Raw genomic sequence first — 25,202 nt, 5'->3', positions numbered from 1 at the left:
TAGAATACAGCCATTATTACATACATTCGCAGTCTTGCAGCTACCAATAGATGGCGTTGAAATGACAATATAACTGGACGTAACACAACTTATGATGTCTTTACGCTCAAAAATAAAACTACTTAAACCTAATATAGAATCGATAATCAAAGCTATAGAATGTAATAACACTATAGAATGAAAATACGTTTGAAAGATCTTTTTAACTTAAAAAAAGAAAAGAAAAAACTTATATATCGATCTTGCATTCATTAAAGAATTCAGTTATAATCTCAATTTCAATCGTTTTAATTTTTTTTTTTTTTTTGAATTTCTTTAATGTCAATCGGAGCTTTTATATCAACTTATTAAACTTGTCTAACATATTCTTTTTTTCTTTGAATGTATAAACTCACGATTGCTACAAACCGTGTCGGCGCTATCTCTTTAAAGGGAAGAGAACGATAAAAAATTATCGAAATTGAAATCTTAAGACAAATTTTTGTCGTTCTCGGAATAAATTCCACAGATACGTATTAATGTATATACTTTAATTCTGGAAAAGGATTTTTGAATCTATAAAAGAGGAAAAAAATAAGTCCTTGCAAAGTAGCATGTAATTTCGTTTTAGGAGAAATATTTTTTTCTACGCTTTGAATCCACTTAATTCCTTACCCTCCACTTAGTATTGCTCGTCCAAGCAATTTGAATTCCGCTTCATGCTTATTTTCAATCTACAAGTTTTAAAATTTTTATATCAAGCAAATGCGTTAACCGCATATGACAATTATATGTACGTGCCAGAAAAAGTGAATTTTTTAATTTTTTTCCGATTTTCTCGTGAAATCATATTTTTCGGGGTTTCTTTTTACGTGTTCTCTAATTTTGTAAAAAAAATTCTACAATTCGTGAAGCCAATTCGAAGATTTCTCCTAAAACATAATCATGGTAAAGCAGGATGACTTTAGGATCCCCTTAAGGGATTTTTGTATAACAAATACTTTTTTTTCTTTCACACAAATTCGAAAATTCTTTTCCAGAATTATACGCATTAATACGTATTTGTAAGGTAAAGTTTATGTCGAAAAAGACCAAAAATTTCAAAATTGATATATTTTTTACTATTTCTTAGTGTAACATAGCAGCATCTCAAGCTATCAAGTCGAGACATTTGCTTGATACGAAAGTTTTGCAACCTGTATTTACGAAATAATAATTAACACAAACACGAATAGTTTGCACAAATAAATAACGTCCTTAGAGTTCTTAGAATTAGACTTAGACGCTTCATCGCAATGAATTTGTTATACGGAAATTGACACGAAGGTGCGACTGCGAGTATCATAGATTACGTGAGATAGTGGTGTGGTAGGACAAAAACATGTCGGTGTACTGGAAAAACAGCGACCTCTGATGACTTCGTTGGAGTTTGGACTTCGTTTTAGGATCCACCGTTTGTATTACCGACATTTCCACTCGGTGAAAAATCTCTGAATTGGATTTACGGATTACAAAATTGTTATTACATAATTAAAGCACAAACAGGACCTCAGCTGTACTAGATTTCATGAGAAAATCGAAAAAAAGTTAAAAAATTCACTTTTGGCTCGCTGTTACCTCAGATATATATTTGATATAATATAAGTTCTAGAGTTCATATCTTAAAAATAAGTGCGCAGCTAAAGTTCACATTACTGGAACGAATGATACCGAGTTTGTAGAACTAAGATTGAAAATCTAGAAGAAAAGTTTTTTCACAAAAGTATTTTCAGTGGAAAATATATGTATACGGATGCTTTGTAAAGACTGAAAATGTCAACAGAGCTGAAATTGAAATCCCTTGATTCTCTGACTATCTCATTTTCTTTCTATTCACTCACATATTCTTAACTGGCTCCTCTATGGTCCATATTCAGAACGCGCTTTTATCGATAAAAATCTCTAAAATTCTATAGCGTGACGTAAATTATAGCATGTTAGCGTGTTAACATCGTTATAAGCGCATTCTGAATACGACCTATATGTACAACCTTTTCGGTAAAACCTGTATCAAAAAGGTTAGAAATCGTTCCAAGATTTCGGACAAAGAGAAAATTAACAAATTACAATCGCACAATTCGACCAATTGAGCTTGATTAGTTTCTTCAGATATTATCGTCACGTATTCTAACACTTTTTGCGCATACGTTCATACGAAAAAGCAATATGTGTTATCTCTTTCTATCCGCCATTTTTGGTCCACATTCACCAAACTGATTATAGAAATCTCTATTAGATAAGAACATATGAATGCGTTGAGTGACACACGATATCAATATATAATAAATATAAAAAATACATGAAAGATGTCACTATTATCGAATTTGGAATTTAAAAAAGCTGTACTATCGATCTCAATCAAGTTTGACTGTCATTCCAGCATCCCCTTAAATTCCTCCTTTATCCTTTTTACTCGCCAAATCGCCACATGTTTAGTGGCTGAAATTTCTTGTAATTTATAGAAAATTTTTTATAATTTAAGAAATAATAAAATATTAATAAAATCTTATTTTTGAAAGAATACATAAACTTCATATATTTTGATATTTTCAACGATTTTCTGAAAATCATATAGTGTTGTAAGATTTATTCAAAAATCTCAATTTGATTGGTTTTGGCCGAAATTGAATAAAAATATTATCGAATATTTGTTTTCAATTTTGGTCAGAGGTAAAAAATTGATTTCGGTCGGACTTTAATGACTACATCACTTAAATACGACAAACGCCACTTGATGGTCAAAATTAGATATATATTTAACTAATACAATACGTATTCTTTAAATGAATCCGGATTCGAAGCAATATTTTTCGCAATAAAATCTTTACAGATTTTAAGATGTATGTAATTATAAATTTGCGAGGATTATTAATATATGTATATATATATATATATATATACATATATTAATAATCCTCGCAAATTTATAATTACATACATCTATATATATATATATATATATATATATATATATATATATATTTCAGATGGATTGTGTTAAAAGTCTAGTAGTAACAGCGCACAATCATATTTCTGAAAATAAGTGACATTTCTCATATGTATCATAAATTAAAATTTCCCCTACGAACCTACTTTTTGAACGTACATTCACTGTACAATATACAAAATGATTACAAACGCTTATATAATAATATATTTTCTCCGTAATTTCCCTCCGTTAGTGATGTGTATGTATAAAATTCTTTGGCAATTAACTTATAAGTACGTAAAAATTCAGATATTTCACTCGCAACTTTATCAAATACTATCACATAAGTCGGTAACATAACTTTCGCATTGTTAATGTAATTATCTCTGAGCCAGACTGTTGCATTCGCAAAGAACTGATCAGCTTCGTCTATGTAGTTTTCAGTATTGCTCAAATTAGGCTCGCATGTCAAAAATCTTATTGATATGTTTACATGTAAATGACTGTACAATGGTGTGCTGTGGCACGGGGTCAAAATCAACGTGTCTGTCAATGAAGTATTTGTATGAATAATTTCGTTTCGCAGATTCGCCATTATCATTAACGTACCACGTTGGTGAATCATGGAAATGAACAATCCAATTATGATATTGCTGCACATGAACATCGTTATGATACTTTTACGTACATTAGTGTTAATGTTCAAATGTTTAAGACTAGTGAAACTCGTGCATATTAACAATGGCAAAAGTGGTAAGATAAATCGAAATTCCTTATGAGACAATGACGAGTAGACGAGTAAAGTCCAACAGATTATTCCTAGCATAATCCCTTCTTTAGCAAGAAAAAAAGGTTGCTTATATATCGAGTAGAAACAAGCCAGGAATGGAAAGAAATGCAACCCAAGCAGCACAGGTAAAGCAGTATAAATATACCATAACCAGTGCTTGATGCCATATGTGTTCCCAACATTCCTAAGTACATTCGTTTGGAAGAATTTCCAAGGGGTTATAACAAACGTTCCATAACAGTAACAATCTACTAAAATAGAAATTATGGCACAAGTAAAACATATTAAAACGCATCGACCAAGCAGTAATTTCTTTTCTAATGGATCACAACGAATATAACGAAGACAATTAATGTGAATATAACACAAAGGAAGCCACATGATTGCAGTGGTGGGTCTTATCATACAGAGAAAACCTACGATCCACATATATTTTAAGCTTAGTATAGAAATTGCTTTCCCTAGTATCGGATGAATTGATAATGCTATAATAGTACATGCAGTTTCCACTGAATTTATCAGTGTCCTAGTAGCACAATAATACCAGAATGGATTCAAGCACAAGGAGATGAGCATCCACTTGTTTTTAGTCCATTGGTAAAATCTGTAATCTGCATAGGCGACGAGAATAGCTTGAAAGACGCGGGGCAGCATCGTCAACAACAGCATGTAATCCAAGGAAAGTTTGACAAGTATCCGATAAAGGATCGATATGAGAAACGGATACATGTAACTACGAATCATTGTTGTCCATTCCCATGTGAGGTATCCATAACCGAACGCCAAACGATGAGCCACCTCCAACGACTGCCAGTACTCATCTGGCACATGAGCAGTCTGCACCACAATCACGCTGATTAATCGCCATAATATCAGAAGCAGTAGCAGTCCAAACTCTTTTGATAGACGCATCTCAGATCGGCAGTCTCGAATCAGTGTGTGTCATTGGCAATGGATACGTAAGCTTCTTCAGTTTTACACACGTGAAACTCGTTTCCGCGAATAAATAACCAGCTTTGCTCAATCTAACAAATAAAAAGGTAATTGTTTAAAGTGGTAATTATACAGTTTAGCACAGTCATCTCAAAAATTAATAAAATTAGGCTTATTCAATGCGTTTTTGCATGAAATGAAAGAATCTGGCAGAAATAAGCGTCGCTATGCTCCGCGATACCAAAATATTAAATATATTAAAAATATTAAATTTATTCTTTTTTTTTTATTGCTGATCCAGATAGAGGATTCGAAGCAATCAGAATAATCTAATAACTGTTTAATTCAGTGTATTAATATTATTGCAAATGATACATGGAAAATACGAACAACATATCGAATCTGTCGCTCAAATATTATATTATACCAAAATATTAAATGTTAAAATTGACTACTATTGAGGTTAGGAAATCTATCACAGAAACAAAATAAGGTCTATAATTATCTAAATAAATTGTACTGTTCGATGGATTTCGATTTTCCAAAAGAGCGCACTTCTGTAACTGTTACAAAATCGAAACTCAGTACAATTATAGAAGTCATGTGCCCCTTTGCAGGAGGGAGGGAGGATGAGAGTCGCTTCGCGTGGAAAGTCAAAACTCATGTGGAACAGTACAATTATAGACCTCTGTCTGACAGATTTCCTAACCTCAATAGTAGTCAACTTTAATATCTCGGTTCGCGAGGCACAGCAACGCTTATTTCTGCCAGATTCTTTCATGTCATCGAAAAACGCATCGAATAAGCCTAATTTTATTGATTTTTGAAGTGATTGTGCTAAACTGTAAAATTACCTGTTCAGTTCAGCTACTTCAGAAGTCACTTCAGAAATTGATGAAATTAAACTCACTCAACGCATTTTGGTTCGAAGTACCTTCGAAACGAACGAATCTGGCTGAGAAAAGTATGAAAAAGCATTGCTGTCTCGCGAATCGAGATATTAAATATTAAAGTACAGTTTCACGTGCTGTTAAAATAAGCAATTGGAGTGACAGATTAATTGCTCGTTATCCAGCGACTGAAATTTTGTAGTTTGAACAGTTTCACTGTATCGACCGTGTTGATCACCGTTCACTGCGATGTACATAATCTAATTTATTCTTTTTTTTTATTGCTGATCCAGATAGAAGATTCGATGCAATCAGAATAATCTAATAACTGTTTAATTCAGTGTATTAATATTATTGCAAATGATACATAGAAAATACGAACAACATATCGAATCTGCCGCTCAAATATCAAATTTAACGCTTCTTGTATAAAATGTCTCCTTTTTCATGTATAAAATTGTCTAATAATTTTACGACAAAAATATGTCCTTTTATAAATAAAATATCGTCCTTTTTTGTTGCTGAAACGGCCAGTTTGAGCAGCTGATGAAAATGCACCTTTAAAGTAAATTTTCACGAGCTGCTAACTGACTGTTTTAGTGACAAAAAGGATCACATCAAAATTGACGAATATCAAGCGTCTATTTTGATCACGTGATCTTTTTGTCGTTGAAACAACCGGTTAGAGTAATTTGTGAAAATTTATCTTTAAGCGTTTAAGGGCTGCCACATACAAAATTTCTATAACTTCGGATCTACAATAAAGTTCTAATGCCTACGGCACATTAGTGATGTTCGTCGCACGCAAATCCAACACGCAATATCCAATGAATGTACAGCTTTACTGATATTCTCATTCAAAGGTATACTATCATTGGATATCGCGTGTCACGCGACTAACTTATGGGACGGCACTCTTACATTACATAGCTCTAATAATTATTCAGATAAAAAGAACTTATTTTTCCTAACCTGAATAATCGCTTTATAAGTTTGTCGCATTTTTCTACTTAATTCTTCTACATTTTCTCATTTCGAATAGAAACCTATCGAAAGTATATTTTTATCAAGTTTTGCGATCCATATTCTAAGGCTACATTCCACAGTTCTCTCCGAGGAAAATTTTACTCGAAATATTGTAGTATATGTTATATGTCCTATATATTTCGAGTAAAATTTTCCTCGGAAAGGATTTTGGAATACAGATTAAGTAACTACTCTTATTATTTATTTACATCCTGCTGTTCTATGTTTAATGCTCGTATTTATAGGCTAGTATTCATAGATATCATCAATTCTTATATTTGAGGTTATTTTAAGTACAGTCTTAACATGTCACAAGCCAATCAGAGGACCGTATTAACATCTTAAAACATTACTTAAGACGATCATAAAAAAACCGATTATGAATATCAATCATAGTCAGACCTTGTATTTGAGGTTTTATTAAATTTATCTTTAAATGCTCAGTAGCCAATGAATAATTCGCATCTGAAGATAAATTTAAGGAAGCCTTAAATATAAAGCCTGTTGACTATGGCCGTGTTCCAAAATTACTGCCAGCATTGAAAATGCTACAGTTTACGTAACGTGCACTATAGATCTCTGTGGTGTAGTCAAAGTCTCGCTACAAATGCTTTAAAGCATTTGATGGACCAATTAGAAGAAAGAATTTGACAAACTGACCAATTAAAAATCGCTTCAAAGCGTTTGTAGCATTGCGTTAACTGTACCCTTGTTACAGCACGCTTTACGCCGAAGTTATAACATCAATGTTATGAAACTGGCCAATCACAGCTACTCCTCTGAAGAATGGAATGACTGTGATTGGCTAGTAAACAATGTAAACATCATATAATAGATTTTCAGTACTGGCAGTCAATTTTGGAACACAGCCTTATGAATATGGGCATAAATCTTTGCATAAGAGCGATGTCGCTAAAAGTTGGACAGTGTCGCTGGCGACAAGACAGTAGATAAATTGAGGGAAAATTCAATCACGTAATCATTTATCGCTGCGACAAGCGACATCATAAAATTGTACTTTTATGGCTTGCGACCATATTGTAGAACAGACTTAAGGAAATCAACATGTTGGATTGGCTACTTATGTTATGGCCTTACTGATTCTTTTGTGATTGGTCAATTCCCTTATTGGCTTACCATATTTTACTACTTAAGTTTTTTTGTATGCTATGGTTCTTTATAAGAATCGATTTATGATTTACTCTATATATCTTACGCTATAATATACGTTACGTGTACTATATATTTCGAGTAAAATTTTTTTCGAAGAGGAAGTTTTGAGTAATATTTTTGCGCTAACCGCTGCAGACGAATACAGGGTATGATATAATAGAGTTCAGTCAACGCGATGCTACAAACTCTTTGAAGCATTTTTTAATTGGTCGATAAGATTCTTTCTTCTAATTGGTCCATCAAACGCTTCAAAGCATTCGTAGCGAGACTTTGACCATAACCATATACGTACGTACGCACTATATATTGTATATATACATATGTCTTTGGTCGCGCGTCGTTGCTCGAATGTTCGTTAGCGAGCGTGTCCCGTTACGTTTCATTCGTCATTACCGCCATTACGGTGTAATACTCGAATCGATCGGGGGCGAGAGGTCTATAGATATAACGATTAAACGATACTCCTCTCGCGAAACGAACGGGTACAAAAGTCGATATCGCATCGTCGCAAGTAATAAGTCGATAGCTGATCGCGCGGGGGCCATCGTTGCCTTTCGACGCGAGGGATTGAATTGAACTTCGATAGCCGCGAAAAAGAGTGTGGAACTGAACGACGTCGGTCCTGAAGTGTATGTGTATTGTGTATACGTGGGGAGAAATTAGATATATCGGAGCGGTGCGTTCGCGGTAAAACTCTTCGCAGTTCGCAGTTCGCACAGCGCACTCGCGTCTGCTCGCGTCTGCTCGCGTCGCCGGCGCGGCGAAGCGACCGACGCGCGACGCGCGATGCTCGTGCGGCGATGCCTTCTTCCATAGTTCGCAGTCTGCACGCGAGACACGCGAGACGCGATATGAATTGTATTCAGGATTTTATCCCGATTGATTGATTGTACTTAATAGGATTATTGGGAATATTGGGTGAGCGATTATTGGAGTTTTCGTCGTAGTGGACACTCGCTCTCGATTCTCGGCTCTCCTGCCATAGACCATAAAACGATACTACCTACATGCCTACATCGGTGATTGCAGGTGATCGCATGTCGAACGTACTTAAGTGTACGGCATGGAGAATAACAAACAAACATTGGTGAATAACCCGGCGGCGAAGCCAGGTACGTCAGACGACAACAAGGATGATATACAAATGGTACTGGCGAAAATGATGGAGGAGAAGCACACGTATACGTATAAGAAATTGGTGGTGCCGCCGTCGATGCGAAGTATTTATTGGAAATTCTTTGGATTTCCAGCTACCGACGACGGCGACATTCTCACCAAGGTAAAGATTGTTTGTATACTGTGCAAGACACAGATCGCCTACAATCGTAATACCAGCAACCTACGCATGCATCTGCAAAACAAGCACGCTCAGGAACTGAGGGACCTCGAATCCTCCAATCTGCCGACTACAAAACAGATCCTCTCGCTGGACAACAAGGAGCGAAAGATGCAGAAGAAGCTGCTCAAGGGCCTAAGCCCTGCTAAATATATCTATACCACTAACGCAGATGGTACTGTTCAGATAGATGGTGATATACAATTTGTTACAGATCCTAACATAAGTCTGTCAAACATAGAGGATGATATCACTATTGGTCAACCATTGAGAGTAATGATCAAGGGTGGTTCTGGTATTAACAGTAACGGCCAGAATGTAGCGTTTCTCATGGAGGAGAATGTCAATCAGTCGGTTGATGTAAAAACTGTATCAGAAGCTATTGCGGACTTTCTAATTATGGATTTGCAATTGCCTGAAATCGTAGAGGGACGTGGCTTCCAAAGACTAGTGGCAACTCTACGCTCACCTTGCGAGATCCCCAGCAAGAACAAGCTGGAAGAAGAGATAATACCTGGAATATATGATACCTTTCGGGAATCAGTGAGAACTTCCTTGTCCTATATCGCCTCCGAATTGGCATTGACCATTGAGGAGTGGCAGTCCAATAACAATGAGAATTTCGTTACTATGTCGGTTTATTATCAAAATGATGAAGAGGCTACTTTAGAATGTAAGATTTTAAGCACTTTTCACGCACCGTTAGATTGGGAGGAATCCAATTGGGGAACTGTTATAGAGTCTCTCTTACGTGAATGGGAGCTTAAAGTAGAGAAAATAACAGCAGTGGTTGTTAGTACTTCAAAAACAAATTTGCTCACGGCGCTGACTAATCGTGGCTTCACTGTGGTGCCATGCTTGCTTCATACTCTGCAAATGTGCGCGCAGGCTTGCTTCGAGAGTCCTGAAGTATCTCAAACGTTAGCCAAATGCAGATCGGTTATTGGTGCTATCATAAGTAATCCACGTGCACTTGAAACCTTGACTATGCAAGAACAATTGTCAGAGGTATTTTCGTAATACTATGAATTAATATATTTGCCACAAAATATTTTTATCCTAACACGCATATACGATTTAATGTTTTGTGAACCAAAACTTTTCTACAACAAAATATATAGCAGTTAAAAAAAACTGTTTAATTAGTATAAACAAATATTTTTTATTATTTATAAAGAATCAAAATTTATTTCGCCGAAGCAACTAAAAATATCTTTGTTATATGAAACAAGATATCTAATTACTATTGAATAAAAGATGTTTCAATTAAACAGTTTTGCTAAAGGCTAAATTTTTTTTCTAGCGTGTATGTATAAAATTGGTAAGTGAAATTTTATAAATTTAATATTTATTATTCTAGTTGGATGAAAATACCATATTCCTAGATTATCCAGCCATATGGATATCTACGTACACGATGCTGGAACAAATAATTGCGCGTCGTAACATGATTGTCTCTATACTAGAAAGTACCGATGGGATAAATCATGAAATGTTCGAAATATCCAATGAACAGTGGAAAATTATGGAAGATATTGTCAATGTTCTCGCGCCGTTCAAAGTTACCATTATGACATTGAGCGAAGAAAAAATGCCTCTAATATCCCTATTGAAACCATTACTCTGGCAACTTGTATCTTCGCATCTTAAAGTGAAAGAATCAGATAGTAACACAGCTAAGACTTTTAAAGAATCCTTGTCGGATATGTTGTTCGAACGATATGCAGATTACAATGTCACGTTGTTTCTACAAATTGCAACTACTTTGGATCCCAGGTATATTAACGTGAAAGTCCTTAGGGCTTAAATAGATACAATGGAAGGAGCAAATTCCTTATTCCTTCCATTGTATCTGAGCTTTCTATTTGTGAATGTGTTAATAATAAGTCTGTTTTTTGTCTGAACTAATGTCTGAATTAGTGTATACTTTTGCAACTTAAAGTGAAATAGATGAGATACATTTGATATTTGTCGAAAGCGAGAAAGAGAATTCTAATGCAGTCTATACAGTCCCTACTAGAAGTAAGAGATTTTAGTGCAATCTAGTTCAGAAACAGAAAACAGACTATATTGTATGTATATTAGGTGTATGAATAAGTTTCTACTATTAACTTTAGATAGCGTTAACAACGGTGTTTAAATTTCCGTACCTAATTTTTCCATTAGTAAAGTCACTGACGAGATACTATTAAAAACCGTTTTGGCCTTGGGTAAATTTTCATGACTATCAATGGGTTCTGGGCATAATTGAAGAACGATGATGGTATCGACAATTAATAAAGATTTATGACTATTAACATGAATATTTCAATAATACATTTAATATTCGTGATTTTTTATTATATAAATGCTATATAAATAAGTATGCATACTTTTAATGCTAATCTTATATATTGCTGAAAAATTATAATTTTTTCTCTGCAATTATCATCTCTATTAATAATCAAACTCATGATGATAACATTAAAATCACAGTTTTAAATAAAAATCGAGTATTATTAAGTTTTAAACATATACATGTCTATGAAATTAGTACCGTATTATTAGTTTCTTACTTTTAATCACTTAAATTTTAACATGTGAACTTCATAATATAATAAGACCGACCGTCTTCAATAATATCTCGTCGGTGATGTAAAGTTGATACCATTAGTCAATTTGTATTTCAAAAACTATATGACAATTTGTAGTTGAACGATTAACTGCAGTTTTTATTTTAGTTAAGGAGGTACGATCGAAAAATCAAAATACTTCAATCTATCTAAAAGTTACAGAATATTATTTAAAACGAAATAATACCATGTTAAAATTTCAAATCGATTGACCGTGTAATTTTTAGGAAAGAAAGAGCTAAAATTAGCTAAAATCATTTTATGCATGATATCTTGTGGCAAATGCATTGAATGACTAATATATTACATAATTACTTACTTTTAAAATACTTCGATTTATATAAAAAACATTATTTATATAAATAATTAGAACAAATCTTTTTTTTACTTCCTTGTAAGAATTTTAACTCTATTCACTGTGTAATTTATTTGTATACAAGCAAAAAGCTAATGAAAGCATGCCTTAAGCATCTAAAGAAATATATGCAGAAAACTTGGCAACGTTATTGACTTCCGACTTTAGGTTAGATTGCGGCTAATTTCATCCTATGACACATGTGTGATTGAATATATGTTTCTTGCTTATAACTTATTGTTATGTTTTTAATTTAAGAAAGCTGCAGCAACTGTTACTGCAAAAAATGCAGTAAAATATATTTGAAAATATTTGTACTAAAATATATGAAAAAAAACGATATTAATATATAAATGTACATGTATTGATGTACAAATAACGTCATCCACTAAATTTATTCAATATATAACTAGGAACGTAATCCTCTTCGTAAATTAATTTTAAATTGATTTATAAAAAGATATTTATTTTTTTTTAATTCAGTATAATATTAATTTTATTTAATACAACACTAATCTTATATTAAATATTAAAATTTTTATTTAACATTATAATAAAAAAATACGCAGAGATGTTTTTTATTTAAAGATATTGATACAATAATATAAATATGTATTAATAATGTTAATTTAATATACTTATAACTTTTAAAATATTAAAACATAACTTTTATCATATGACTCTTATCATATAACTCTTATCACATAATTTGTATCACATAAATCGATATTAAAATTAAAGCATTCTTTTAATATAAAATAGTTATCAGTTAATTATGAGAATTAGTTATAAATTTGTTATGAATTAGTTATGAATTTGCCTTCATAACGAAGCATCTTCGTATAAAATAATTCGTGTAAAATACGTATATGAAAATAATATTTTAACTTCAATTAACTGTCAATTACTAGTGCGCAAGCAGTTTCAAAATGCCAACCTCATTTTCAGAATGCAACGTTGCCAGGTTATTGATAATCATCAAACATAAAACATTAAATTACTTGCATTTCCTAATAATAGAATATTAATATTATGATTTATTAGGTGTTGGAATTAATTCGTAGCGTTTTTGAATGAAAGAATGTTATTTATTTCACATGAGCATTAAAAAATACATTAATGAAAGTACTTCCCATCACTTGTAAAACGCTACGAATTAATTCCAACACCTAATATAATTAAAAATTAGCAATCAATGTTATCTTTTAATTTTAATAAATCATAAATTAGCCTTTCTTATTATTAAAATTTTCATATATTGAGTTAATTTTGAATGAAGAACAATAGCGTATCTTCCTCATCTTCCTACCCCGCAAGTAATCGATCATACATCCTCAAATTGAAAATAAACGCTAAAAAGGTGCATATTTGCCATTGCATATTTTACTATTTTCCTTGCGATAAAACGGTCACTGAAGCAATCAGAATCATTTATGAGATGTAAACCTAACGCACGATTGAAAAATACAGATAATAGGAACAGGGCAATAGATTTCAACTCATCAGAAACTGTGTATTTATGATTTCTTGTAGATTGAAATTTATTATTCCTTGTTCCTATTGCCAGTATTTTTCAGTTATGTTTCAAACCTTATGGAGAGAAAATTGCATCTGAAAGACCGTACCAAGATTTAAAAAATTTTTAAATTATGATTTAGATGTAAACGATAAACGCGTATCAAAGTATTTCTTCACTATGGCATTCATATATTGTCTGAAAAATTGTTAAAAAGTGATAGATTCGAAAGATTAATATTTTGAAATATTTGTACCATTTCTTTTATATATATTAATAAATATATTTTTGAAAAAAGTCCGCGAAAATTATTTATACATCTAATATTTAATTTTGAAACGGGTTATCATTGTACATCTTATACTCTTTCACTCTTAACTTTCAACTCTTTAATGAACTTATAAAACTGAAACATACGTGGGATTGGAACCGGGAATTGAATTTAACGACTATATTCACTGACAAGAGAAGATTTAGTAGTCCTCATTAATTTCAATAAAACTTGACAGGATTATAAAGTGTTTCTCTAATTATACCCTTATTTGGGTATATAATCAACCACGTTTCCGAAATATTTCAATATTAAATTTAGGAGCTGTATATAGTTTTCACGAGAGTTTATTAAAACGTTTATTTCGAATAGTTGTAGCGTAGTGGATATGATAATTGTTTCTTAATTTATAGATTCGAATTTAAACCTCACTAGCAATTAATTTTTTTGGCATATAAGTTTTATGATAAGAATAATTATTGAGAATTATTGAGAAAAATTAATTATTTCTATTACACATTTCTACCTTTACAAATTTTAGGATGAAGATTTTAATAAAAATAAATTTTTTAATAAAAATAAATTTTTTAATAAAAATAAATTTTATAACATAAATTTTTGAAAATTCAACAACAAGAAATAGAACTAATAGCCGTAACAGTCAAAGCTAGATTTTTAAATAATTCAATCTGAATTATTATATAATTATACTATATATGTACTTATATATATATATATATATATATATATATGATATTTGTAGTCATTCGAACTGCGCACTTTATTTAAGTATTAAAGATCTAGCTTTGACCATTACAGTCATTACTTCTATTTCTTATTGTTGAATTTTCAAATGTATGGTCTAGTAAAATTCTTATTGTTTATAAATTTTTGAAATCATGAACTCGCGTACAAATTCTAATGAATTGCTGCTACTAAATTTAATATTGAAATATCTCAGAAATGGTTGACTGTCTACGCCCAAATAAAGATGATAATTATATTCAGGAGAACGCACTATAATCCTGCCAAGTTTCATTGAAATCAATGAAGGCCACTTCTGAATTTCATTGTAAGTCATGCAGCATCCTACTAAAATTAAAGTAACTTACTTTGGGAACATATTATCTTATTATATACATGTATCTAATTTATGTACTTTTATATTATAGATTTAAAACAATGCCATATGTCACTGAAGAAGATAAAAGTGTAGTTAGCACACCTATAAAGGAAAGATTGACGAAATTGATTCAAGAAGAATCTGGGGATGTTTCGATAAAAAACGAAGATGAGACAGTACCAAGTAAAAAAACTAAAGTCTCAGGTATTTTTTTTTTTTAGATAATTACATATAATGCATCTTCAATTATGCAAGTAACGTGAAATAGATATTTTAGATCAATTCTTAATTACAGGTATGGAATTCTTACTTGGTGGCCTATGCACTACAAAGGCCGGTATGCCCGCGGAGGAAAAAGCTGATCTCGAAATTGTTCAATATCAGTCGGAACCTACAGCACCTCTCGATTATTGTCCGCTGCAATGGTGGTCGAAGGTGTCAGCGAAATGTCCGAATCTGGCAAAGTTAGTGAGCAGATATCATTGTGTGCCCGCTTGTTGCGCACCACCTTCACGCATTCCGCCAGACGTGCAGATTCAATATGACACAAAGCGGGCAACTTTGCCGCCTCATCTGATTGACAAACTACTCTTTTTACATGGTAATCATACCATGCAGATGTAAAAAAAGTTTCTAAGCCTGCAAGATGCTGCCTGAAAAATATCTCGCTGTGGTATACAGGATATTTTCACGAACAATATATCAAATTTACTTGCAATAATTTAGTCCAAAGTGACATACATGTGCAAGTAAATTCTTTGTATAACTTTCTCTAACTCTGTATACAATGTAAGTATTATGTAAGTATTTAAGATACAAAAAATGTCAATTTTGTTTTTATTTTTATTGAATATGACATTTTCCTAAGATTCGATATAAAAATTATTAGTCATTATCTAATAAGTGAAATACGAGGTTAAGGCTCCTAAGAGTAGTCACTCCAGCCATATTAAATCATGAGCGAGAAATAACGTGTTGATTTTTCTTGCATATCATTTGTGAATAAAAAAATATTATTCATTACATGAAATGAAAAATGAGATCGCTTTAAAACCATTGTAAAAATGGACGAAGACTCTTCTTATTTCCCCTGATAGTTAATAGTCGAAAAAAGCTCGTGAAGTGAAAATAGGCTACGCATTGAGTAAAAACTAGTAAACGCGTTTACGTGCCTTTACGATTATTTACAACATTTATAGTATTATCAAAGATAGTTTTCGTCCATTTTTACAAGTGATTTAAAGCGATCTCATCATTTCATTTCATCCAAATTCTCTTTATTTAATTAAATGACATGCAAGAAAAATCAACGTGCCGCTTATAACACATTTCTGGCTTATGACATGATTCAATATAGCTGGAGTGAGTACTTAAAAGCCGTAAAATGCGTTTCGAGTAACGTATCATGCAATATTTGTCTCTATTGTTCATCGAATAATAAAGAAAGATAAAATAATACATTATGCACTTCATGCATAACTCGGAACGTACCTAATGTAATAGTTTTATAAGGCGAGAGTTAAGAGAGTTTTTGCATAATTTAATTTTTAATTTATAATTAGAAGCCGATATGAAAAAAAATCTCTCTAGTAGAACTACTAAATTATTTTTACGTAAACTTCTAGATTTTCTTAAAAAGAATATATTTGAAATATTCATATTTTGCACAATAAAAAGTTTTTAGATTTTCGATCGAGAAGTAGGAGCGCTCTTTTATATATTTCAATACATCAGATTCACATGAAATTGAAAGATAACTATTAAGATCAAATGTTTGTGGTCAATTCTAAGTTTGTTTGTTACAAAAAATCATGTATAGAAAATGCAGTTATTACGATTAATAACTATTAATAAATTATGTTTTATAATGCCTGTTCTACATTAGGGTCGCAAGTCGCAAGCCGAGAGAGAGAAATTGGCCAATCACAGTTAATATGAGAAGAATAATCGACTATGATTGGTTAATTTCTTACAACTTTATAGAACAAGCCTTAGGGTGATTAAAAAATGAACAAAACTTTATAATGAGTACACGAACAATTGTCTACAATTGTTAGGACATAAATAGACAGTTCTATTCCTATAGACCTATCACTCAATGTAAATATGTCTACCAATATTAATTTGTTTTTTTTTTTGCAAAAAAGTCTTATTCATATTTTAACCATTCATGTATTTTATGTTTTAATATAATACTGCCCTGGATTGTGTGAAAATTCGTTATATATTTTTCTTTTTAATATAAATTTGATAAAATATCCAATAACATATAATTGCATTTCATTGTTTATATTATTATTGGTTTAAAATGTATAAACAAACAGCATTGCTATATTTGCTATAAACATTTATTATCAAAAAGTGTTGAATGTATAATCGGAATTATTTCTCATTACACTGAAAAATAAACTATGAAAATTTGTAATATATATATTCTATGTATATGTATCTCACGCTATTGAGAGTTCAATTTTGATTTTATATTAATATAAAGATAAAGACAATATTAGATCACAGATAAATGTAATAAATTTACTCAATTATTTGTCTTAAATTTTAATTATTTTAAATTTATTAACAAATTCTGATATACAATTAAATTCATCAGCCAGATATTATGATTGGAACTTTGTACAATACACACAGTGAACTTATATACAGGGTTCTATAACTTTTAATTAATATTTCTGAGAATAAAAAAGGATAAATTTTTGAACTAAAAATTTTTTTCCCAATTTTGACTGAAACCATTATTTATCGAATTATTAACAATTAAAGTTGATCAATCGGATTGTGCCCAGTTGGAATACGCAGGAGCGCAGCATGCTATAGGGTTCCTCGTTCTTACTGTACATTCCCCCGATTAAAATTTTATTGTAATTTTTCATATTAATTAATAAATAAATACATAGATAAATAAATAACTTACCCATTTATTGATTATACATAGTTTAAGCCAAAATTTGGGAAAGAAACTTTAGTTTAATATTTCATGCACTTTCACTCCCAGAAATATTAATTAAGAGTTATGAAACATCCTCATATGAGTGATGATCACATATATAAATTGTTCGAGACTAATCAAAGTGACACAAAAGATAATCTATAAGAAGTAGAGTAATGAATTATTTTTCATTAATGTATTAATGTGTGCATTGGTACAATCATTTTTCATTAATGCATAAATCATTTCTTCCTCGATCTCGAAAGACATAGAACGTACAAATATAAAAATATGTATATAAAAAGTTTGTAATAAAAGTTTTTTTATACAATGTATATAAATTGTACAATGTTTGTATAATATATGAATTTAGAAATTAATCTATGGATATACCAACTTCGTTTCATTTATGTAATATAATCATATAAATTTGTATAAATACAAAGACATTGTATAAAAAGCTTAAAATAGTAAATTTGAAATACACAGATATATTCTTACATCTATATTTTATCAGAGCTACAATTACCCTTTATGTCTCATCAAAATTTTATTTACGTGTAATCACGGAATACTCAATTGCTTTTGTACCCAAGCAGAACTTTTGTAGAATCTTGGATCACCAATTCTCAGAGAGGCTCTTTTGTAAAAGTAATAATACAGCACTGCAACTTTATAAAAATCCTGAATTATCATTTATTTATCAACGTTCTAAGATAATATTCTAAGTTTTCTAATGTTGTACCTGTTCTATGTGCAGAATAAAGAGTGTGAAATTCTTTTGTCCAATAATGTTTTAACGGCATTGACCAATGTATACTGATGTGCCATGTATGCAAACTGATTGATAATATCATATAGATAATGCATAATATTAATGTCATACGGAATCTTGTGTACAGTAGCTGTATCAAACCTGCCTGAAAATGAAACCTGGTTTACATATCTTTGTCAAATATACATGATACATGGAGATATAAAAACTTGTCAATCAATAAACATAATTTAGTAATTCCAGCTTTAATAGAATATTGTAGCAGATGTCAGTTGCAAATTAAGCTTGCATTCCAACAAAGTTTGTCGGCATAGTAGATTACTAATATCATTTAAATGATTATAAAATGACAAATTTTGCTTGGGTTTCATGATTGGTCTGCCATCATATTTTACAATACTAATTTTGCTGGCATTTTGCTAAGGAATTCCACATTATCTAATTGTATGGAAAATTGAGTGAAATGAGTTAATTTTCACATATGACATTAGCCTTATAATGCAATGGATATAGATATCATAGACACAAAGCTCAATAGGTTTTTTGAGCTTGGTGTATCAAAAATGTAAAACTTGTGTTTACAGAGTATATTTGATATACTACAGCTAAAAAAATATCCATTATTGAATCTTTTATTTATTACATTATAAGCTATATTATATGTAAAAACTAATGCGGGGTCAACAATAGAAGTCGCAGATGGTAGTAGGATTTTATTTAGAAAAATTGACTAATCGCAATTTAATATGAGAAGAATAATTGATTGTAATTGATTAATTTTTTACGGCTTCTCGAATCTCACGACCGTCTATGACTTCTATTGTAGACTTGATATAACTCGTTTCATTGGGATCCGATTTTTCAGTTCCTTTGACAATTTGAGGAGCACTTTTAAAATCCATCTCGTCCAAAATTTTATTTTCTGAGTTAGAGAAATGACGTAGTGTTTAGTGATAAAATATTTATATTTTAAGCTAATCTGAAATGTTCAGAGAGCATTTTTTTATTCTCAATTTCTATACTGAAAGGAGCCTAGACATTCAAGTGCATTATGTCCTTTAACTAAAAGCAAACAAAATTTCTTTACAGAAACCTTTACCTTTAGCATTTTTAGTTTTTTTAACTTTTAACATCCTACATATTTGGCATATTGTTATTTTCTGTAAAGTGTGTTAGTTTTCTTTATCGTTTTCTGAAAATTGTAAATTTCAGACAAAGCGTATTTTTAAAATCTGTTCTTCACTTGTAAAATATATTTTTAACAGATTAATACGCTGTAAATTTACAGTATAACATTCCTTACTCTGATTTTCCTGCAATTTCATATATTTCGAGAAAGAGAATTGTCACTCAATTCTTGTTTTTCTCTTAATTTCAAGGTTTTTTTTATGTTTAATATAAAAAGAAAGACAAATTTTGTGTGTGTGTGTGTGTGTGTGTGTGTGTGTGTGTCACACAACTATTTATTATTTATATATTATTCTCTATAATTTAAATTATATAAAAAAACAGTTTGTATAAAGACTATGTGTTTCGCATTCTTATGCCAATTTAGGCATTCCAAGAATGGATCTGGCCTTTTAATTACTTAAAGCAGAGAATATGTAGAGAATAATCAAGTTATCAGTTTCTTACTGACATAAAAAAACTTAAAAAAAAAAAGAACAAAATTTGAGCGACGAGACTTCTCTTCTTGGAATAAATTCTATTCATGAAAATACATAAATGTAAAAAAAAGGTAACATCTGGCTATAAATTTGAATTAGGAGATTCACCTGGAAGATGTAAGTAGAAAAGAAGTTTACTAAGAGCAACGTGAGAGCAACGATGAGACAAAAGTCTTGAATCCTGAAATTGTTGCATCGATTAAACGCAATTCCACAACAATGAATGAATTGTCACAATAAAGGCACGACAAAAATTATAAAAAATTATTATACGCACACATAAAGTACCAGCAGGTCGGTTGGATGCTGCCTGGCAAAGCTCGCGAACGAATTTATGCAAACGTCAAAGAGCAATATAACATATTGCAGGATTACGATAACCGTGTATTGCCTCGTGTTTAAGGAACTCATTTACTATTTGTTCCTATTTGTACATACAAGAAACCTCATGAAACATAAACTAAAATAGTCTGTTTTCTGTTCCTACTGCACTAGATTATTTATTGTAGAACTCTCTTTCTCACTTTCGATAAATATCAAACATATATCTATCTCACTTTAAGTTCTAAAAGTGTACACTGGTTCAGAAAACAGACCTTATACATAAGCTTGTGAAATGTGGAACGCTAGTCGGCCAGATTGTCCAGATTGTCCAGATTGTCGCGCAAGTGGTTGCTATGACAACTGATACCTAACCCAACCTATGACAACTTGATCATCGACAAAATTCTTGGCGCGAATGACGTGACAGCTTGAAGGTTAGAAGCAAGTAGAATTCGTATACTCCTGACTCGCTCTCTGTTTTGTATCCATCTACAGCTTTACGATATCGTGCATATCTGTTGATCTTGATCGACAAAATGAAGTGTATTACTCCTGAAATCTCATGGCATAATCGCGATCCAGTCCTGAGTGTCGATATACAGAGTGGTTTGTACGAAGATCTGAAAGGAGATACGTTTTGGAGAGTTGCGACTGGAGGAGCGGACTGCCATGTTTTGGTAACATAATTAAATTGTAAATTGTAAAAACTCGTACAAAAATATTATTAAGCACCAAGATTTGTTTTGACCGCATAGACATTCACTTCTTCGCTTATTTGTGTTATTTATATATTAACCGATTTTTCATTTATTGTTATATAATTATACTAGATATTTACTTTGAATAAAGTTAAAGAATAATAGTAGTTTTTTTATTTTTCTTTATATGTGTGTGGTAACAAAGAAAATATATAAGGAAAACCACAAAAATGTGTAATTTTTATTAAAAAATCAAGTTATATTTATAAATATAAATAATATTTATATAATAAATAATTGTGTATTATTTTTAATAACAATAATAATCTAAAAATAGCATATATAATATTTATAATATTAATGGAACATAATGCTATAAAATTTGTACATGATTTTAATAATGTCGTCAGATATTTGAGAAGTAAGGATTCATTTAATGTTTTGATCTAATTACGATTACACATTCAAGGATTTCGCAATTTAAATGATTGTTTGTATACAGATTTGGCATTTAACAACAACCAAATGTGGGGGAGCTACTGTGAGTTTTGTAGCAGACTTGGATCGTCATCAGAGAGCAGTAAATGTTGTGAGATTTTCTTCATCGAGGGAAATTCTAGCATCAGGAGATGATGGTTCGGCCACTTGATATTATTTTACTAACTACTTATTATTCCCATCTTGTTAAGGAATAGAGTTGCCTAGACTACAATTAATTTTAATACACAGAATCGATTATTATTTTGTGGAAAGTCAAGGAGGGACGAGACTTCTCTCCACCTTTAGGCGATACTGAAAATAAAGAACAGTGGACTTCTTGGAAAGTACTGAAAGGTCACATCGAAGACATTTATGATATTAGTTGGTCGCCAGACTCCAATTTTTTAATCTCTGGATCTGTTGATAATACCGCTATACTATGGGATATCCAGAAAGGTCGTAAAATTGCGATATTACAGGACCACAAAGGTTTTGTTCAAGGAGTATCTTGGGATCCTTGCAATCAATATGTATGCACTATCAGCACAGACAGGTAATTCATAATTGAACAGCATATTGACAAAAATCATTACTTCCACTTGAAATTTTTCGGCGAGAACAAAAAAGTTTGTATAATTTTTCTCATTCAAGTTATCAATAAGATTAAAAAATTAAGAAAAACCTATTAGTTTTAGTTAACAAAACGTGTAATAAGGAATACATTTTCTATTTATTAAAATGACTGATTTTGCAGCTAGCTGATTTGCAGTAGAAAGAACTTTTAATTGATTTTGTAACGAATCTCTGCCATTTTTATTAAACATAACTGATGGATGTAACTATATTTGCAACAATAGGAATTTAAGGATTTGGCTTCTTTCAAAATGAGACACTTTCTCCTCTAATTTTGTAGGATTTATATTCAATTCGTAATTATATATATATATATATAAAGCTAAGGAAAATTTTGCAATATTTCGTTTTTTACTTTTTGGTATAGCTGCTCTCGCGTATTGACTATTCAATTATAAGTTACGCAAACGATAAAGCGTCTGCTAAATTTTAATTGTGAATCAAATTCATTATTTTCAGATACTGTCGTTTAATAAGCATTGCCACGAAAAAAGTTGTTCAGCGCGTTTACAAGTCTAAAATTCCAACACCATCCGGTAGCTCATTGCAGGGGAAACTCGTGCGTCTATTTTACGACGACACTTTCAAATCTTTCTTCCGCAGGCTGACCTTCTCGATTGATGGATCCCTAATTTTCGTTCCATCTGGAATAATCGAGTTGCAGGAGACCACAGAGACTATATCAAATGCAGTAATTGTTTTCTCTAGAAAAGATATAAGAGAGTCAGTATTAAATCTCTAATAAAGTTCCAAGTCCCTAACTTGGCTTAAAAAACAATCATAATAATAAAATCGATTTTTTTTTAGACCAATAATGATCTTACCTACATTAAATGAATGTACTATAGCAGTACGATGTTGCCCTGTCTATTTTGAATTGCGACAGGATAGTCCAGATGCTTTGGTACCGTTGCCTTATAGAATGGTATTTGCTGTTGCAACGCAGAGTTCTATATTACTCTATGATACGCAGCAGACTTCTCCGATCGGTGTGGTGTCGCTCATTCATTATGGTAGATTAAATGATCTTTCGTGGTACGTCATTGCCAATATGGTATATTTATTATTCAAATTATTTCCGAGTCTTAGCGTCTTTTTTTATAGGTCTAGCGATGGCAAAATTTTAATCACGTCTTCGAGTGATGGCTACTGTTCCATAATACACTTTGAAGAAGGTGAACTAGGGGAAATTTATAAGATGAAAGACAATTCTTTACAAGAGAGTACAATAACAAAGGAAGTATCCAAAAATTCTAGTAAAAAACCTTTATACAGTACAATCAAAGACAAAAACAATGTTCCAACATTCGATGTGGATGATTGTGCGATGGACGTTGAACTTATAGAAAGCAACACGCTTAATGCAATAACGAATCGATCTGAAGAACTTAATGAACAGAAAATGAACGAAATTATTATACTAGAAAATAATTTACAGATAGACAAGAAATTGAATGAAGAAGAAACAGAAGATATCAAATTGGTGTATAATGAAGAAAGTAGTAGTGATATGACCAAAATCAAAACCAGAAATACTCCGCCAAAGTCTGATGTTCCTATCATATGTCACAAAACTCCTAGAAGAGTAAAATTAATAACTTTGTCGAGTCCAAAAGGACTCAAGAAAAAATAGCTTGTAAAAAATAGACTTTTAAGATTTATTATATAACTTTTAACTATACCGATTGTTCAAAATAAAGCGTTACAAATTTTTATCTCGAAAACACGGCATTATTGAGAAAAATTGTTCAGACAAAAGTTGTAAGGTTCAAAAAGATCTATGTACTGATCTTATCAATTTGACTTTGGGTTATTTAATATTATTATATTCGAGATTTAATATTATTTATAAATATAAATTTATAAATAATATTAAATCTCGAATATAATAATATTAAATAAGATATATATGTGAGAAACACAACCTATAGAAACAAATGCCTTAAAATTCAATTAGTTGAATTTTAAGTGCTTGTATAATTCTGTGTGAATCTATATTTACATTTTTTAATTTTATTTTTCTTCAAATTATATATGTAAATCAAAATTCAATTTTTATTTAAAAAGAAACTTATGTTAAAATTCATTAAATACATCGATGTTTTCTTTCTTTCCAGATTCCGGATCCGCATTCCGAATAATTCGAATATCCGGATTATGCGAATAATACGGTTTTCAGTTCTCGGATCGGAATCGATTTCGAATATCCGAATACTTAGAAACCCTAATGGAGAGATTATTGTATTAACAAAAAAAATTTGAAAAATGACGTCTCTTTTCTATTATATGAAATAGAAATTACGACTTTCCGTGCAAAGCGAGGTCCACCCCACCTTCCTCCTTGCCAAAATCGTGCATCCCATGAAACAAGGGGGAGGTGGGGTGAAAATTGACCAAAATATTTCTATACCATATTTTTTTTTTGAGCAGTGTATGGCTACGTTTCACCTAACGCTCGCGAGCATCGTTCATTCTTGTTTAATATTTAATAAACAACAAAGATAAAATAATTTCGCGAATGTTGGGCGTTAAGTGGAACACACTATATATATGTATAGCAGAAATGAGACATTATTTTTTCAAATTTTTTTTGTTAATAACTTTTTAATGAATAAGACGAGCGACAGTTAAAACTTGTTGGAGGTTATTTAAGGTCACGACCTTGACAACATATGTCAAGGTTATTGCAGGCCTCGTTTTCTATATATT

At 31.3% G+C, this 25,202-nt stretch overlaps 4 protein-coding genes and 1 long non-coding RNA gene across 10 annotated transcripts; 2 read left to right on the top strand and 3 right to left on the bottom strand.

Annotated features, from left to right (window-relative positions):
* Positions 1 to 285: 285 nt before the first annotated feature.
* LOC147907353 (uncharacterized) lies at positions 286 to 2,901 on the bottom strand. The gene is made up of 2 exons (XR_015547434.1): positions 655 to 2,901; positions 286 to 555 (listed from the first exon to the last, which is right to left on the bottom strand). It is a non-coding gene; the product is annotated as an uncharacterized LOC147907353 (long non-coding RNA).
* A 46-nt stretch (positions 2,902 to 2,947) lies between these two features.
* On the bottom strand, positions 2,948 to 6,514 carry PIG-B (phosphatidylinositol glycan anchor biosynthesis class B). Of its 4 annotated transcripts, none has more exons than XM_087413337.1 (2): positions 5,191 to 6,514; positions 2,948 to 4,762 (listed from the first exon to the last, which is right to left on the bottom strand). In XM_087413337.1, exon 2 carries the CDS (start codon positions 4,647 to 4,649, stop codon positions 3,150 to 3,152), a length of 1,500 nt encoding a protein of 499 aa, XP_087269463.1. In that variant the 5' UTR covers positions 4,650 to 4,762; positions 5,191 to 6,514; the 3' UTR covers positions 2,948 to 3,149. The 4 variants fall into 4 exon arrangements, with proteins under 4 accessions (XP_087269463.1, XP_011055373.2, XP_011055374.2 ...); XM_011057071.2 differs by having other exon boundaries at positions 5,525 to 6,514; XM_011057072.2 differs by having other exon boundaries at positions 5,581 to 6,514.
* Positions 6,515 to 8,091: 1,577 nt separating this feature from the next.
* Positions 8,092 to 18,422, top strand: LOC105146669 (E3 SUMO-protein ligase ZBED1). Its single transcript, XM_011057074.2, has 4 exons — positions 8,092 to 10,103; positions 10,456 to 10,871; positions 15,022 to 15,176; positions 15,268 to 18,422. The coding sequence occupies exons 1-4, from the start codon at positions 8,823 to 8,825 to the stop codon at positions 15,594 to 15,596; spliced, it is 2,181 nt and encodes a 726-aa protein (XP_011055376.1). The 5' UTR covers positions 8,092 to 8,822; the 3' UTR covers positions 15,597 to 18,422.
* Positions 17,513 to 20,953, bottom strand: LOC105146671 (transmembrane protein 138). 3 transcript variants are annotated; one of them, XM_087413030.1, is made up of 5 exons: positions 20,636 to 20,953; positions 20,467 to 20,539; positions 18,662 to 18,836; positions 18,418 to 18,600; positions 17,513 to 18,075 (listed from the first exon to the last, which is right to left on the bottom strand). In XM_087413030.1, exons 1-4 carry the CDS (start codon positions 20,767 to 20,769, stop codon positions 18,590 to 18,592), a joined length of 393 nt encoding a protein of 130 aa, XP_087269156.1. In that variant the 5' UTR covers positions 20,770 to 20,953; the 3' UTR covers positions 17,513 to 18,075; positions 18,418 to 18,589. The 3 variants fall into 3 exon arrangements, with proteins under 3 accessions (XP_087269156.1, XP_011055379.1, XP_011055380.1); XM_011057077.2 differs by having other exon boundaries at positions 18,418 to 18,587; XM_011057078.2 differs by having other exon boundaries at positions 18,418 to 18,581.
* A 128-nt stretch (positions 20,954 to 21,081) lies between these two features.
* Caf1-105 (chromatin assembly factor 1, p105 subunit) lies at positions 21,082 to 24,217 on the top strand. The gene is made up of 6 exons (XM_011057083.2): positions 21,082 to 21,359; positions 21,883 to 22,015; positions 22,110 to 22,413; positions 22,953 to 23,216; positions 23,301 to 23,528; positions 23,598 to 24,217. The coding sequence occupies exons 1-6, from the start codon at positions 21,219 to 21,221 to the stop codon at positions 24,124 to 24,126; spliced, it is 1,599 nt and encodes a 532-aa protein (XP_011055385.1). The 5' UTR covers positions 21,082 to 21,218; the 3' UTR covers positions 24,127 to 24,217.
* The last annotated feature ends 985 nt before the right edge of the window (positions 24,218 to 25,202 follow it).

This window comes from Acromyrmex echinatior, chromosome 14, assembly GCF_024713525.1.
Source record: "Acromyrmex echinatior isolate Ae372 chromosome 14, ASM2471352v2, whole genome shotgun sequence".
Classification (NCBI taxonomy): domain Eukaryota; kingdom Metazoa; phylum Arthropoda; class Insecta; order Hymenoptera; family Formicidae; genus Acromyrmex; species Acromyrmex echinatior.
Note: the sequence above shows the minus strand (reverse complement) of the source record. Positions and strands in the feature narration are given on the sequence as shown.